A 17,420-nucleotide genomic window follows, 5' to 3' on the forward strand; every position below is an offset into this window, starting at 1 on the left:
TACACAAGTGTAAACTAAGCCACTTAAAAATTGACACGCTGTCACTTTAAATGCAAAATAGTTGTATGACACAGGAATTTATATACATAAAATGATGATGCATCAATTGTTGATATTTAGTCCTCACAAGGAAAAACCACACAACTTTCGTAGACAAAGTCTACACAAGAATTTCTCAAGAAGACTATAAAGATGTATTCGTTGGTATTCCAATGGATAGAATGAAGAAATTAAACATCATTTCCCTTTTCTTTTAAGAAAAAACATTCCAAATGCGTTTAACATGTTTCTTTTTTCCCTCATTACTCTTTCAGAGTTATCACTGATAATACAACTAGAAATGCTTCAGGAACAGAAACAATGAATTGCTCCAACAAAATTCGCAGAGTTATATGTACTTACTTTACTTGCACTGGATTTCAAAAAGGATGTTTCTCAAATAAGAACATGTAAGGACCTAACGATTCCAAGCCTAAAAAAAAAAGGGGTCATGGGAGAACATACTAGAACTCAGTTCAGACATACGCATCTGAATTTTGCTACGGCTGAGAATCCTCCCCTCCCCTGCTACATTTGGGAGTGCTAAAAAAACAAGTAAAACCTCAGGAGAACCCTTTTCCAAGCTTCTGAATTGCACAGTACATTTTTCTTCTGGACCCAACAGCACTTATCCCCATATCTTTGAGATCCTCAAGTGTTAACATTGGTAAAACCTCATCATCAACCTCATGAACTTCAAACACAGGTGCATAACGACTTAACCCCAACCCATTAAGCCAAATCCGAATCCCATCTTCTCCAGACCTCACCCTCCCACCATTCTCATTCCTATCAACACTAGTCCCTCCGCATTTCCAATCCCTTCCATCAGTATCAGAGGGTCCAGATAGCTCAATTCCATCATGTTGCTCCTCCCTACCCTTAAAGGACCTCCTATGTCCATCAACCCCCAAATTCTCCATGGAATGAATAGGGCTTTGTTCTTTCAAAGGGCTTTCTGAATTTTCCACTTCAAATTCCCGATACCCATCATCCACATCCTCACCGCCACTATACTTTTCCTCTCCCTCCCCTCCGCCGTCGTCGATTCTCGAAACCCAATTCGATCTGACCCTCTTGGTGGCGATGGAGCCTCTCTTCTTTGATTCCTTCACCTTCCAGCTACCAATCGCGATGCTATCGATGTTGTTCCCTTCTCTTTCGTCGCCCTCTAGGGTTTCGTTAAACTCCGCAACAGAGGTCAAGTTGGTTAAAGGTCGAGTCTTGGAGGGTTTACCTGAAACGTTGGGGTCCTTGTCCTTGCGGTAGTGGTCGAAGGCGAGTTTCCACGGCTTCGTGTTGCGGCGAGCGTGGGAATCGTAGGGTTGGTCGCCGCCGATGTCACCCAATCGGACGCTTGGCCTCCTCTGACGCTTAGATCCGATGGGTTCGCAAGAGTTCAGAATTAGGGTTCCGCCACCGTTCATCTGACCCTCCGGCGGCTGAATCTCTGCCATTGGATTGGAAAACCGTTATCTCTCTTCAAAATGTACTAAACAGTGATAGAGTTTCTTTTTTTCTTTTCTTTTTTTCAAAATAAATAAATAAATAAATAAAGTGAAAAATTAGGGGTTTGGGGTTTGTGTGTGATGAAGTGGATAAGAAGAAAGAGCAGAGAGAAGAAGAGCAACAGTAGCAGCTGGAAGGTGCAAAGTTCAGTGTGTTATATCATTATATGTTGTCGTCTATTGTAGTTTCGAGTTGGATTGGTTTTATTTGTACTCTAATAAATAGACAGTAGCTTACCTTGTTTTATTGTTTTTTAAGATTTGATTTGAGATTGCACATTGTTTTGTTGAAAAGTTATTGGACACGTTGAAAGCGAGTGGCACTGGCACTGGCACTCTTCAGTGGAAAAACCAAAAATTCCAAAACTGTTATGAAGGTAATAATCAAAGAATTGATCTTTTATAATAATGTCTAAGGAGATATTTCAGTTAGAGAAAATAAAATATTGTTGAAAGTTACATTTGGGTATATGATTAGAAAAGACAATCAGTTTTAATGTTTTTTTTTTAATGGAAATAATATTAAAAATTTTATTATTATAAAAATTTGCGGTAGTATTGTAATGGAGAGTAATAACGGAGGGCTGATTCTTTAAAATAAAAAATTTAAAAAAATGTAATTAATTGTCGAAATCCGAGCATCGTATTTCAATTGAGTTGATACCTAATATGGTACATTAATTTTTTAAAATTGTGCTAAAAAAATAAAATAAAAAACAGGCTTCACAGTATAAAATTTACGAAGTAATGTCATATTATTCTATTATCAAAATTAACTGTTGTGTCAATATTTATATTATTCTAAGTATTCAATATATAATACATCCACAATTTCCTGACCTGGATCGAGTGCTGCAGTTGAAATCCGAACTCATGATCAATAAGCGGTGTTTAATATTTTACAATACCAAAAAAACAAAACAAAAAAAGAGAGTAGAGATTCTCTGCAGTTTAAGAAAACTGCATAGGATCCTTAAGACAGGATCCAAATACTGGAGTTTAGAAGAAAAGAGGAAGATTCCGCATTCACATTTGTTTTATTATTTGCATTGATAACTATGTTAAAAACTTTTTAAGAGTACATTGCTCTAATTTCTCTAAAATTTTGTCTTTGTTGCATAAACTAACTTCCTTTCTTATTTTATTATTATGACCAATGTACCACAGGAGGCCTGGCGATCATAAAAAAAAAGAAATAAAATAAAATTCTCATGAACATTGAGAATAAGATTTTATATGCTAACGCCAGTTCAGAATTAGCAAGGCGTAGTGTCAAGCTTCAACCTGCACTAAAACTATGATACTTCATTATTCGAAGAAAAACAAAATGGATTCATTACAGCTCAAATCACTATTGTTCAACTAAGCAGTACAGGTGCCACAAAATTATCCCAGCTGTTCTGTCATCTCCTCCCTAACCATATCCAAGTCCTTATAAAGTTTTAAAACAAAAAGAAGAAAAGAATGAGAAAGATTAAAAATATTTTGTTGATTTGCCACCGCATCGGTGGAGAGAAGGAAGCTTCATGGCCATTTTTTTCCTGTTAATGACATATATTTTGCAAAGATTAACAAACAGAAAATTTTGTAAATCTGGAGGTTAGATGCTCTCCGACAACACAAGCTGATCGCGTAAAATCTCAGTGCAGTTCAATCAGTTGGCACAGTGCAAAGCAATCCGTGTCCAGGACTATGCTCCAGAGGATACATGGTTGTGCCCTTCAGATACCTTATATGATCAAGTGCCACCTTTCTAAGCTTTGAAACTGCATTTAGATTTCTTTTAACTTGCCTCTTAATTATAGAACATGCACCCAGTGGATCTTCAGATCCTGCACCAACTCTCCTGTAAAAATCATAAAATTGAGAAAGTCCAACAAGTCTCAGATGCAAAGAATCTGTACTCACAATGTCGAGCTCAATTAATGTTGAACAATTAAAATGCCTTGTGTGTGTTCACCCAATTGCAGGTTAGCATTAGGCATTGATGATCCATATATTATATGCCCATAGAATAGTAAACTATTTGATATGTCTAACTTTTACATTGGGTAGATAATTTGAAGGCCCATAGAAAAGTAAACTAGCAGGGCCGTATGACTGATGCCAAATGAAGCTATACAAAAGGGTCATGAACTTTCAGTATTTTCCAGTTTTCCAGTAGAACAGGTCAAAGACCAACACCCTTCTACTCATTAACATGACCAACAAACAACTAAATATTCTATTTATAACAATTTTAGCTGTGTCTTAATAGGAGCACGAGCCCAGAGACATTAAGACACTTACTACTGTAAGTATAAATTTTTACTTCAGGTCCCTGGTAAACACCACACAAAAATGTTTTTAAAAACACAATTTTTTTGAGGGGGTCATTTACCTCAATAATTTCTCTGATGCAATCCTAGCAGCCCTTATAACATGATGGTTTGGAACCCATTTGACAACACGGTTAGGATCCGCTCGCATGGGAGAATGAATTTTGATAAGCTTGACAACGGAAGCCAATAAACAAAGTCAGTGCGTAGAAACACACAAAAAAGTGATTATGCTCGTACTACTAAGTCATGACAGAATAAACATCCTCGCTTATGATTTATTCAATCTAAGTGTGAAACTTCAATAATTAACATAATTCTCAGCCAATAATGAGGAAAATTTATATTTTTTTTTTGGTACCAAAGGAAAGCCATTACTATGACTTCAACCTCCTAAGACCTCCACAACTTCAAAATCATCTTTCATGATGCTAAAATTAACAAGTTCTGAATGATTTCTACGTGCAGTAACAAGTATAATTTACTTACTCCCAAGCACTCCATCATCTGATAATAAGCTCTCCCATGCAACGGGGTATGGCCTTGACGTGATTCGGAGAAATATCTTGTCCTAAAAGAAAAATACAAGGTTTATTGATCAGGTCATCAAATTCCAAACAAAGAAGTATTTAACCAGAAACACTAAATGGCAAAAAATAAATACTAATTGCCAACAAAAATATAATACCATTCTTTATAACCAGGATCCACAGTGAAACCATACATATCCACCGAATCACACATAGACAGGGCAAATTCAAGAGCCTTAAGCCCAGTTCCTTTTGCTGCTGAACCAAAGGATGTACCTAGCATGAGATATACAGGATTTCTTATAGGAACTTCCTGCAGAAGACAAAAGCCAATTGCTTTGCAAGTGAGCATATAGAATTGTAGTTGTGGCACAGCACAACAAATATAAAGTAAGGATTTTAGAAGATGGTTTCTTTTGATAAAGAAACATACCCGAATCATTTTGCTCATGATGTCATGGATTGTTGTTTTTATTATCAAGACTTCTTTTCTTTGTTCTACAGAAACAGCATTTATAGTAAGGTTATAGTAATTCGTAATAGGCATTATAACAAGTGGAACTCATATTATAAAAAGTGCAATACCATCTAATTCTGCAACTTTATCCAGTGCTTTGGCAGATCCTCGGTTTAGAAGGCGAAACGTGCTTTTCCTACCCACATAATCAGTGTAGTTCTGCAGGCATAAATAAAAATGAGTAGGCAAGGTCTTAAATTTTGGGATAAAATAAACAGAACACCAGAAACAACCCATTGAGCAACAAACCTGTGTTGGAGCACCGTTTTCTCTAATTACAGCATCATAACTATCTATCTCCTTCCCAAATTTTGTTTTCAAGAGATCTCCCGAATTACCAATAACAGCACAGCGCTCAAACTGCCTTGGGAAGTATGGTGGAGTTTCAGGGAGCACTAGTGAAAGTTTGTCCATGCACAAGTTCTTGTTCTCACAGCGGTTGCTGCAACACAGAAAGATCTTATTCTATGAGACTTTTCACTAACTTTAATTTCCTTCTAAATAAGAAACCATGAACTTACCACTATAAGTAATTTTAAACACATTAAACATGGAAAGCAATAACTATGTTATATATTGCAAAGCTTATGTTGTATTTAGCAATTAGAGGTAAAGTAGAAAAGACAGCTTAAGAAAAGGTTTTATTACCTCTACAAGAGCAAGGAGATGATGGCCTATAGGCTGAACCTTGTAAATCTCTTGGTTTATAATGTATTTATTTTTTAACATTGATTTGTCACATAAGTTATTTTCGTGGAGGTTTGCTTCTTTACAGACCATTAAACATGTATTAGGACTGACAAATTGACAGAGTATCTTAGTTGTAACATAACATATGCTTTATTTCTGGACATAAAGGTCACACTGTTGTTTTATTGGAAAAAGAAAATTTCATACCATTTGAGGTTTTGAAATTTGCATAACCTTTCTGGAACTTATAACCAGCTATTTAAAGTATACTACTATAATTCATTTTGAATAAATGAATTAAAATGCAATTTAGTTTGGCTGTCATCCTTATAGGTTACCATTATTGCATAATTAGTTCAATGTTTAGTAAAATTCAGTTGCACGTTTACTTACAGAAGTATTCCTTTATTGATCCTACGCCATGCATATTCCTCCCATCCATTTGGTAAAGAATCAATGAATTCCTTGGTGAGTATAGTGGTACTGTTTCGCACCTGAGCAATCAATTCATTACACACAACAATAAAATGTAAAGCATACATCATAAATTCCTTTTCACAAATTGGTATACTAGAGGATGGCAAGGGAATTTGAACTGCGTTTTGGTCGACTATAAAATGTGTATTCACAGGGTCTAATTGCAATATCTATCAAACAGAATATCAATTATCAAAAGCATTTGGATTTATATGTCATGAAAGATATGATAGATTTATGGGTAATCACAATAATGAAAACACAGACCAAGTTGCATACCTGTTCCCATGTAGCCACAGCTTCACATAGATTAAAATCAAAAGACAAAGCTTCAAGTTCCCCGGTTTTGGGATCTCTCTGTTAATACAGAAACCTCCATATGTCAACAAATGGGATAATTGTTTTAACTTTTTTTAATCCACATGTATCAAGTATATCACTATCCATACTTCTGAATAGGAAGAACCCATTTTGCCCCGGGTTGTAGGTATAGGTTGTCATAATTAACATATTTTTGAGGACCACATATGCAACACTTTTTTTCTTCATGAATAATAGTCATGTCAATGAATGATTAGGAATATTTACCCATTTGGGGATGGTGTCACTGGGGAACTTTATTGTGGTATGGCAATAATCGCTGCCCCTATCTGCTTTCAGACCAAGTCCATTTGCACTCTGCATAAAACACAAAAATAGCAACTCAGTCCAATCATCCAAAGAATACATACTCAGAATACAAGATTTGAATGAGATGTATAAAGCACAGAAACCATATGAAAATAAAAATAAAATAAAAACTAAAGTGCTACAATTTAAACTCTAAAATAAATACCACACAGGTGCAATCAAAATTAAGAATTCTTTTAAGCAGCATAATCCTTTCAAAGAAATTATCATAGTTTTCAACATTAAAAATAGTTTTTTGAAATTTAGTAGAAAAGTTTTCCTACCATTATCAAAGATCCGACATTAAACATTAGTGTATTCAGTCATCGATGTTAGAATCGCACAACGATATGATTTGCCAAGCTAGCAATTCGTATCATGTGATGAATCAGATATGGCTTTGAATCGTGCGACACATGCATGAAACGGTGCAATTCTGTATCACCGATATGAATCTCACAATTTAGTGATCCATTAATTTTTATTTCTTTTATGCTTTTCTTTTATTAATTCTTATAAAAGAAATTAAAAGTCAAATAAGCTTAAGTTGTCAAATCAAAAGAAACTAAAGGAACGTCATTGAATGCACCCTATCTGATTATTCGACTATCGTGTTGTCATTCTTCTGAAATAAGAGCTTCACACAAAGAATTCAAACGGTCACTCACTTACACTATATTCACCTTATTTCAATATATCAATGCTCTGTTTTCGTTCTTCCGAAACATAAGCTTCATGTAGTTACTTTATGTGGCATGGTTATAACTTACGATTTTTTTATTTGAGACTTATGGTTAAGTTGTTTTGTCAATTCCTACTTCCTAGTTTAAAATTATTTCATTAACCAAAATGCATCATTTATATGATACATTTCCAGCTATTTTTCATTGTGTCTCCAAATCTTACAATTTGATATGATTTACAATTCAACATTCAAAAATTAGCTTAGTTATTCACCACTTATATTGCGGTTTGATAACCTTATTCTTAGTGTTTAACTATTTGTCAATCTGTGTTGTTGGCATCCAAACATATTGTTTGTCACTTAGCCCAACGACGGTGGTCTCTCCCCGCCATAAGCTCCCCCACCGTCCCAACAACAATCTCTTCCTAATTCACTACTTAACCAATCATACATGCATGCGTAACCTAAGCAAAAACGTTGTGAGTTGTATTGAAAACATATAAATGACAATCAGTGCAATTTTAAGGCTGATGCAACAACACAGAAGCCAATGAACAAAACTAGAACAGTAAACGGGAAATTAAAAAAATAAAAAAAAATAAAGATTAGGGAAACCTTACCACACACTTCTGGAAACTGTTGTGCAACGAAAGCAACGCTTCCGTGTCTTCATCTGTGAGGTGATAATTCGGATCTGTATATGGTTATATAACAATCATTACATTTAAGGCAAATGAACCCATCTCTTACAATTTCAACCAGATAGATATATATATATACATACATACATACAGAAGGATCAGAGAGTCCGGTGATATAAATGGAAATTGCTACAAATCCAGATGCCAAAGCAAGCAACAAGCCCAGTTGCAGAACCCTCATTTGATTGTGGTGCCGAGTGAAGCTACTCGAAGCACAAGAGTAATTAGGGTTTGATTGAATCTGATATTATAAGCAGCTTCTCCATGCGAAATAACAAAATGTGTTCAGTGAAATTCAGATTCCTTGATCAAATATTCAATTGTTTGAATAATTATTATTTTTAAAAAGAAAAACAAAAAAGCTTAAAGAAGGGTTTTCCTTTTTTTTTTCCTTAATTGCAATCATTTTCGTGATCTCACCTGAGAAGTAAAAGTTAATATAGATTTTTTTTAAAAAAAAATTACAATAAAAGATAAAATTATATTCGACATTTTCAAAATACCTATATTTTCTTTTTAATATATCATCTAATTATTTCTTTAAAGTAAATCAGTTTAATTACAGTTAAAGTTATTTGCTCCTAAAAAAAAATACTGGTACTCCCCCTAAAACGGAAGTGACACTGTTTTGGGTTGTGGTACTGGTAAATATTCCATGAGAAATATATTTTTCTATTTTTTAATGCTTAAAAAGTTATATTAAAAAATAGATAATAACAATTAAAAATTCCTTCTTCTTTTTTGTAAATATTTTTAATCTTTTTGATTCCTACGACACAGAATATATACATATTCGGTTTCTTGTTTGCACAGGCATTTTCACTAACATTTGGTTGATTATTGGCTTTGTGTTTTGTACATGATATTAGAATAATTTGATTCGGATGAAAATGAGTATACCAATATTCATTTTTCAATAGGGTTTGATTACAAGATAATGATAATTAAAATCTCCATTTAAATTTGTGATTTTATGATTTTTTTTTTAATCAAAACGATTTCATCAAAATTTCAAACATTTTTACGATTTTTTTACGTTAAGATTCTACGTTTGTGATTTTTCATCTTCTTTCCGATTTTAGGTAAAATTCTAATTTTAACTACCGTATAAAAGATATACAAAGCCACTTAAATGTAAAAGAAAAAGGATTAATTATAATAATCTGCGTTAATAAGACAAAATTAAAATTGATTTTATTGTTTACAAAAAAAAAAATTGATTTTATTTAATCACTAAGATTGCAGGATATGACATCTCTTACATGATATTAGAATAATTTGATTCCGATGAAATCTCTTACAAATCAGCACTTGACATAATAAAACCCATAAAATACTGCGAAAATTAATTATAATAATTCTGGTTTGTCTGAGATTGAAATATAATAAATTGTGCTTGAGTTTATACCACAACAAGATGTATATATCTCTACAATTTAGTAAATTAATATCTTTAATTTCTTTTGAATTAAATAAAAAATACTTTTCTACTTATTTTTTTTAAAGATAAATTCATTTAAATGAGCTTTATGGTGTATATAATAGAAATTTGACTAATTGTGAGCATCTAATCTGTTTGATTCATTTTTCAAAAGTACAATGTATAGTCCATAAAAATATTTATTGTTGGAAACTTATTACTAGAATAAAAGAAAATGATTTCTAAATTCATATATGGGTTTTAGTTTGTCCTTTAATATTACAAGAAAAAATTTCCTACACACACAACATTTTATGAGAGATTTTAAAAGCAACAAAAAAAATCATACAGATTAAGATTTTAAAAGACTTTTTTTGAGATAAAAAATCCTACAGATTTTAAAAGATATTTTAGAATTGGAGAGACTTTATAGACTTTTTTACAATCAAGATTTCATAGGATTGAATTTTAAAGGATTTTAATAGAATTTATAAGATTTGAAAGGACAATATGAATTTATAAGATTTTAAAAAATCATATGGATTTTTAACAAACATTCAAAATTACAAGAGTCAATACAAAAAAGAAAGATTATACTTACAACCTATTTTTTTACAACCATATTTTAACTATTGATTTTCGTCAATCAACGGTTATCATTCATTGCAAATTAAATATTAATTAATGAGTTTGATTTGCGAAAATAATAACCATTGATTAACGAAAATCAACGGTTAAGATATGGTTGTAAAAAGTTGTAGACAAAAATAGGTTGTAAATATAATCTTCCCCATAAAAAAATAACAAAGAAATACCGTGAAATTAATAAAAAAAAGTAAAACCAAATATACTTTTCTCATCCGTAAAACATAATGTAATTTTTAACAAACATTCAAAATTACTAAACAACAGCTTTTCACATATCTAATGGGTTGAAAATCATCTTCTTCATTTAGTATAAAAACTATGCATGTATGATTATAAGATCCAAATTTTTTTAATTATAAAAATAATTCTAAAATTGCATATATAACCTAAAGTTCATGATAAAATTTCGTATGAAATTTTTTGCAATTGATCTTGAAAACCGTGGGGTTTTTGAAATTTTCTAACCATATATCATATGTATATTTTCATTGAATATTAAGAAAATTTTGAATCTGAAATTTTGGGTTTAATTACATGAAAATTTATCAAAAAAAATTTCAATCGATACATTGAAACCTTAAATTGCTTTGGGGCTTTTGAGAAACAAGTTTTTAGTTATTTATTGACACAAAAATTGTTTGAAATCGTTTCCTACAGTGAAGGAATTTCGTTCATGAATGTATTGTTACGAAATATAGGGTTTATATTATGAAAGTTTCAATCTTTCTTTAAATTGATATTGTTTCATTGATGTAAAACGAAAATAAAACAAAAATTCCCCTGTTCTTTTTTCACTATTTTATGTTGTTCTTAATACAAAAATCACATATTTTTGTGCTCAGAAAAACCGCGACCATAACTTAAAAAATCACGTATTAAACTTCCAAAATTTCTCAAAAATGGCTCAAAAATATGTTATTTTTGAGATAGATTATATTAAAATCTCGTTGGTTTGTTGTTTCTGGGTTATTTTGTGAATAAAAATCACTCAAAAATATGCCCCTTTTTTTTAGTTTTGACGAAGCTCCAATGGCGGAACCCAATTTCGAGCAGTCAACCTACCAAAGGAAGAAGAAAACACTACAATAGAAAATCTCAATAAATCCTAAGGGTTGGGGTGAGATTGTGAGAGAGGCATCCTATTTGTATTTTTCACTAAAAAGTCTCACAAAATTCATACCAATAGAAAATTCATTAAAATCGTCGGATTTTTTAATACCACGAGATTGTGATTTCATTGTTTAAAATCTTGATTGAATATCAACGGATTTGGACGGATTCTAAAATAATCATTTAAGATCCTAATCAAATACCACATGACTTTTTTTCAATCTATTAAAATCCTAATCGAATACCAACGGATTTTTTTGTCCAAAAACAATCAATTAAAATCTTTTGAAATCTCAATCCAATACACCCCCTAAGGCACGCAAAACGAATCACTATAACATTACACAATCACTTTTCCTACAACATAAATCTTATAAAACCCTTCATATATCATAATTAATGTTTTACTGATATTTGTTTGAAATTTTATTTTATGGAAAATATTAATTAATTAATTTTGTATTTTAAAACTAATCGGATTAAAATTTTCTAGGCTATTGACTAGGTCCCTTCTCTAGCCTATTTATATTGAAGCTAAGCTCCATGAACCATTATGCTCACATCGCTGAAGGCTGCTAATTTCTGAATATGCGATAGAGAAGAAGACTCTAGCATCTTGTACCCTTATTTCAAGCTGTTCTTCTTCAACTTTGTAACAGCCCAACAAGGTACACGTAATTACAACTCTAATTTATTGTTATTTTGTATTTATAATTATATGCATGATTTATTATTTTAATTTTATATTTGGTATTAGAGCCACGTGTATATGATTATAGAATCCTTTTATTTTGAGAAAATTGAATTTTTCATAATTTATTGTTTGGTTGGATTGAGAATCTTAAAACTTTGGTGCTAGCTTAATTTTAAATTGCGCACGGGTGCGTAGTGGATTGCTCTAAAGTACATAAGTAATCCACTTTCGCCATTTCTCTTCGTCTTGCTCCACCGAACCCAAACGAAGACGTTCTATTTTTCGACTATTTTTTTTTTTTTTTTTTGAATTTTCCATGAAGTAAACCATCCTATTCAATTATTTTTTTCGAAATTTCCGACTACTGTTGTCAACATGGTCGCTCTTTCGTTTTCATCACCATAAATTTGTTGTTTGGTTATTGGTTACTGTTCATCTCCATCCTATTTTAGTTTTCTTTCGTTCTCCGTTAATTAAAAGAAGGGTTATGTTTACTAGGTTTGCATTTTGTCATTTAACATGACATAACAAATTTTTTTATACATACAATATTTTGTGAAGTCCATACTTTTTGAAGAAAAAAGAAAAAAAAAATCTACGGCACGCAAAATGAATTTTTATAACATTACACAATTACTTTTCCTACAACATAACTCTTATAAAACCCTTGTGACAACCAAGTTGTATTACTACCAAGTGACTACCAATTAATCTTACCGTTATATCGATTATATTGATCCAACGGTTATATTTATTTCCATCTTTGTATGGTCATGATTCCCCAAATTTAATACTTTATATTTATTTTTACCTTTGTATGGTTATGATTTTCCATATTTAATGCTTTCACTTTAAATATAGGAAATCATGACCATACAAAAATAGAAATAAATATAATCACTGGATCAACATAATCGATCTAACGGTAAGATTAATTGGTAGTCACTTGGTAGTAACATCACTTGGATGTCACAATATCTTTATATAGGGAAGGATATTGTGACAACCAAGTTGTGTTACTACCAAGTGACTACCAATCAATCTTACCGTTATATCGATTATATTGATCCAACGGTTATATTTATTTTCATCTTTGTATGGTCATGATTTACCAAATTTAATGTTTTATATTTATTTATGATTTTCCATATTTAATGCTTTCACTTTAAATAAGGGAAATCATGACCATACAAAGATAGAAATAAATATAATCGTTGGATCAACATAATCGATCTAACGGTGAGATTGATTGGTAGTCACTTGGTAGTAACATCACTTGGTTGTCACAATATCCTTCCTCATATATATATATATATATATATATATATATATATATATATATATATATTCTGTTAGATATATATATTTTTACCGTTAATTTTTTATTTATTTATTCAAAATCAAAGTCTTATTCTTGTTTCCATTAAATCTGAAGCCTACAATATTGATTTGAGAAATAAATGATATTCAAATATTTAAGGAGAGATTGATCCTAATTATCATAAATGATTGATGAATAATTCAAAATTAAATTTGGATTTTTTTTTTGGAAATAATATTTTGATAAGTTGATACTGATTGGCTTCAATCTAAAAAATCATTGATGATGGATATATTCAGAAGAAAAAAAAGTTTACTTTTTTTTGCTATACAGTCATATTTTCGGATACAAATAAAAATATCAATTTAGAATTTAACTGGGATCATGATTTTCAATAAATTATTTCCAACTATATGATTACAGTCACAATCTTACAACTTTAAAATTATATGCAATCGAATACATACCATGATTGGGATGATATTCAGATGAAATTCAAATATCAACATTTTTACATTGTTGATGATTTGAGATATAAATAACATTAAAATATTTAAAGAAATATTGATTTGATTATCATAACGTGATGACTATTTAATTCAAAGTTGAATATTTCGATAATTTGGTACTGATTGGATCCAATCTAAAAACCATCAATCATGGATATTTAGACAAAAAAAGTTTATGATTTAATTGTAGTAATTTGCAACAAAATTAATATAAATTGATCTGAATCAATTAAAAAATGGCAAGTCGCAACCATAGCTGCATAACAACAGCACAACCTCTTTTTAAAACCATGATTGAGATGTTATTCACATAAAGTGAGCACAAAGGAGGGCAGATACAATAACGCAAGGAGAGAGGAATAACATTTTCTTTTTATAAATCTATTTGTAAGCGGGAAGGCCCTGTTGTAGAGGAATAACCTCTTTGGCTTATCATGTGGTTTTATTATTGGCTTTGTGTTTACTTGAATATCTGTTGCTTGCTTATCTTATTTTATGTAAAACATTGTTGTTACTTATTTTTATCAATATTCATAAAAATATTTTAGAGCTAGCTAGATGTTTTTATTTACGCAACAAGTAATCGGTGATATTGACTCTATGATTATATCATCATAGAGTCTAAAAGAGAATTTACTGAATGACCTAACATTTGGTGTTTAATTTTCATAATTTTGTGCAATTTGAGTTTTATTTTTATGATAAACTAAAGCTTATTAAACTTGTGCTTTGTACAAATCAGGTTCAGAGAAGGCAGACAAAAAAAGTAACGAATCTACAGTACCCATGGAAATTTCTAATAAAATGGGTGCTGAATTAGACTTTGTAGATGAGACCAAGCTAACAAGGCCATTCGACCTTGTTGAAAAAATGGAGTACTTATTTGTGAAGGTTGTCGAGGCCAGAAACTTGCCCATTAGACACAACTTTTATGTGGAAGTTAAAGTAGGAAACATGATAGCAACAACCCGGTTCTTAGGGAATTCATCCTATAAATGGAATCAAGTGTTTGCTTTTGAGAAAGATAAAATTCATGTCACGGATGTGGATGTTTTGGTGAAGGATCAGATGAGGGCTGAACCAAACCCGCAAGCATATTTTGGTCGTGTTCGATTTTGTATCATTGATATTCCAATGCGGATTCAACCAACGGCTCCTGTGGCATCAGAATGGCATAAGCTAGTGGATGAAACTGGGACACAGGTTGGTCTAGGAGATATCAAGTTATCTGTGTGGATAGGAACTCAAGCAGATGAATGTTTTCCTGATGCTTGGTTTTCAGATGCCACAAGAATGAGCGGTGATAGTGTTGCTTATACTCGTCACAAGATATATACATCACCAAAGCTTTGGTATCTCAGAGTCCATGTGATTCAAGCACAGGACTTGTTGCTGAGACCTGACATTTTGAGTTCAGAAATTTTTGTCCAAGTTGATTCGGGAAGCGTGCGTGTGAGAACAAGTCTTTCTAAAAACATGGGTGCAAGTGCAATTTGGAACGAGGATTTGTTGCTTGTTGCACAAGAACCTTTTCTTGACACTCTTGTCATGAGCGTTGAGCAGGGGACATTGGCAGAGCATGTAAGCTTGGGATGGCATAGGCTTCAATTGACAAGCGTGGTTAAGAGAACAGGTGTTGGTAAAGTGGACATGGAATGGTATAATCTTGATAGGCCTGGAGTCATTGAGACTGCAAGGGAGGTTAAGTTTGCTAGTAAGATTAATGCAAAGATCTCTTTGGATGGTGGCTATCATGTAATGGATGAGCCTATTCATTATAGTAGTGATTTTAGGCCTTCGTCAGAGATACTTCAGGAACCGGAAATTGGAGTTTTGGAACTGGCGATCATAAAGGCAACTGATTTGGTGCCAATGAAGATGCAAACCAGAACAGATGCATATTGTGTTGCTAAATATGGCCCAAAATGGGTTCGAACAAGGACAGTTGTTGATAGCCTCTCACCAAAGTGGAATGAGCAATATGTTTGGAATGTTTATGAGCCATGTACAGTTATTACTATTGGAGTTTTTGACAACAACCAGTTAGATGCTAACGATAGAGCTAGAGGAGCAAGTGATATTCTAATGGGTAAGATTAGAATTCGGCTATCAACACTTGCCCTTAACAAAGTCTATACAAATTCTTATCCCATTATAGGTTTGCACCCTTCAGGGGTGAAGAAGATGGGAGAAATCCATTTGGCAGTGAGGTTTTCTTCACTTGCTTCATATGGTATGGCTGCTAGGTTTTATACCTACATTCGACCTTTGTTTCCAAAACATCACTATTATTTCCAACTGTCTTCTGCTCAGATTGATAATTTAAGAAAACAAGCTGTTAATGTTATAGCATACAAGTTGAGCACTAAAGATCTACCACTGAGAAAAGAGGTTGTGCATCTTATGCTGGATTTGAGGCCAGACATGTGGAGCATGAGAAAAGCAACAATCAATTATAAAAGGGTCACGAGTCTTATTGGTGACTTTGCTGCCTTATGGAAATGGTTACCGGACGTACGAAATTGGAAGAATCCACTTGATACATTGTTTGTTACCATCTTGTGCTACCTTGTGCTTTTTTGCCCAATGGTCATTTTTCCCTCTGTGATTTTGGGCATTTTTTGTGTTGCGTTGAAGCGTTATCCCAAGAGGCCTAAGCAACCTTGTCATATTGATGCACAATTGTCTAGTGCTGGTATAGCAACTCGTGAGGATCTAGAAGAAGAACTTGATACGTTTCCAACACAAATTGAAGGGGAAACTTTAAGGAGGAGGTATGATAGATTGCGTGTAATTGCTGGCGATGTACAAAAAATGGCTAATGACTTTGCCACCGTTGGAGAGATGTACCAATCACTGACTACTTTTAGGGACCCAAGAGCTTCAACCATTTTTTTTGTATTTTGTCATTGTGTTTTATTTTTTAGTTATTTTTTTACTATTCGTGGGGTCCTCGCCGTCTCAATCCTATGGTTTCTAGTGGGTTCAAGAATCCAGAATATGTTGGGTTTCAGGATCGGACTTGAGAATTTGATCACTAGGCTGCCCTCCAATCGAGCTTTTATACTTTGATGAGATGAGAGGGCACATCTAGCATGGGATAATCTTTTTTAATTTGTTTCCTAGGTCCAGGGATCATTTAAATGCAAGGTTTTACAATTTTTGTCATAATTTCTCAACAGAACAATTATAGCTTATATTTTCAAATTTTTTTTTTTTTTTTCTGTTTCTTTTCTGATGCTCTTCAAATATATGGTATGCAAGTTTCCAGCTTACAACATCTGATTTGTTTGTCCCCCATATTTCAACATACAAAATTAGATCCTGGGCGTTGACCACACACCATTATCTAGTTGTTTGATTCATTTTTCATTCCCTTGAGGCAACAAACTATAAACTTGTTATTAAAGACTACTGCATTAGAGTACCCAAGAGAGGATAGTTAATTAATCTCTTTCGCAAACTCCATTCTCTCAATTTTTAATATGATTTAAATTTTGAACCTTAAAATAAATCCAATTTGTAACCAACTATTCTGTAACTTGCATATCTTTGGAGATTATAAAAAATTTCTCTTTACCGAC

General features: G+C 32.4%; 3 protein-coding genes across 5 annotated transcripts; 1 reads left to right on the forward strand and 2 right to left on the reverse strand.

Annotated features, from left to right (window-relative positions):
* Positions 1-59: 59 nt before the first annotated feature.
* LOC133308010 (uncharacterized) lies at positions 60-1,723 on the reverse strand. Its single transcript, XM_061508599.1, has one exon. The coding sequence runs from the start codon at positions 1,494-1,496 to the stop codon at positions 603-605; it is 894 nt and encodes a 297-aa protein (XP_061364583.1). The 5' UTR covers positions 1,497-1,723; the 3' UTR covers positions 60-602.
* A 1,128-nt stretch (positions 1,724-2,851) lies between these two features.
* LOC133308003 (sialyltransferase-like protein 2) lies at positions 2,852-8,405 on the reverse strand. 3 transcript variants are annotated; one of them, XM_061508588.1, is made up of 12 exons: positions 8,222-8,405; positions 8,054-8,100; positions 6,668-6,757; positions 6,359-6,436; positions 5,996-6,096; positions 5,162-5,354; positions 4,981-5,071; positions 4,829-4,893; positions 4,554-4,708; positions 4,355-4,436; positions 3,928-4,037; positions 2,854-3,393 (listed from the first exon to the last, which is right to left on the reverse strand). In XM_061508588.1, exons 1-12 carry the CDS (start codon positions 8,313-8,315, stop codon positions 3,198-3,200), a joined length of 1,302 nt encoding a protein of 433 aa, XP_061364572.1. In that variant the 5' UTR covers positions 8,316-8,405; the 3' UTR covers positions 2,854-3,197. The 3 variants fall into 3 exon arrangements, with proteins under 3 accessions (XP_061364570.1, XP_061364572.1, XP_061364571.1); XM_061508587.1 differs by having other exon boundaries at positions 8,054-8,127; XM_061508586.1 differs by having other exon boundaries at positions 2,852-3,393; positions 4,554-4,893; positions 8,054-8,127.
* A 6,235-nt stretch (positions 8,406-14,640) lies between these two features.
* On the forward strand, positions 14,641-16,908 carry LOC133307991 (FT-interacting protein 3-like). Its single transcript, XM_061508574.1, has 2 exons — positions 14,641-16,682; positions 16,764-16,908. The coding sequence occupies exons 1-2, from the start codon at positions 14,641-14,643 to the stop codon at positions 16,906-16,908; spliced, it is 2,187 nt and encodes a 728-aa protein (XP_061364558.1).
* Positions 16,909-17,420: the final 512 nt, after the last annotated feature.

Source organism: Gastrolobium bilobum, unplaced genomic scaffold (assembly GCF_033153095.1).
Source record: "Gastrolobium bilobum isolate Gb01-03AN ecotype WA unplaced genomic scaffold, APGP_CSIRO_Gbil_v1 utg30775, whole genome shotgun sequence".
Taxonomy (NCBI): Eukaryota; Viridiplantae; Streptophyta; class Magnoliopsida; order Fabales; family Fabaceae; genus Gastrolobium; species Gastrolobium bilobum.

What these genes read in the sequence shown, in the direction of transcription:
- LOC133308010 (XM_061508599.1), bottom strand. Translation starts at nt 1,496, where the DNA reads ATGGCAGAGATTCAGCCGCCGGAGGGTCAGATGAACGGTGGCGGAACC.
- LOC133308003 (XM_061508586.1), bottom strand. Translation starts at nt 8,315, where the DNA reads ATGAGGGTTCTGCAACTGGGCTTGTTGCTTGCTTTGGCATCTGGATTT. An exon ending in AAAACGGTGCTCCAACACAG is followed by an intron (nt 5,072 to 5,161) that starts GTTTGTTGCTCA and finishes TTATGCCTGCAG; the next exon opens with AACTACACTGATTATGTGGG. An exon ending in TAAAGTTGCAGAATTAGATG is followed by an intron (nt 4,894 to 4,980) that starts GTATTGCACTTT and finishes CTGTTTCTGTAG; the next exon opens with AACAAAGAAAAGAAGTCTTG.
- LOC133307991 (XM_061508574.1), top strand. Translation starts at nt 14,641, where the DNA reads ATGGGTGCTGAATTAGACTTTGTAGATGAGACCAAGCTAACAAGGCCA. An exon ending in TTTGCCACCGTTGGAGAGAT is followed by an intron (nt 16,683 to 16,763) that starts GTACCAATCACT and finishes TTTATTTTTTAG; the next exon opens with TTATTTTTTTACTATTCGTG.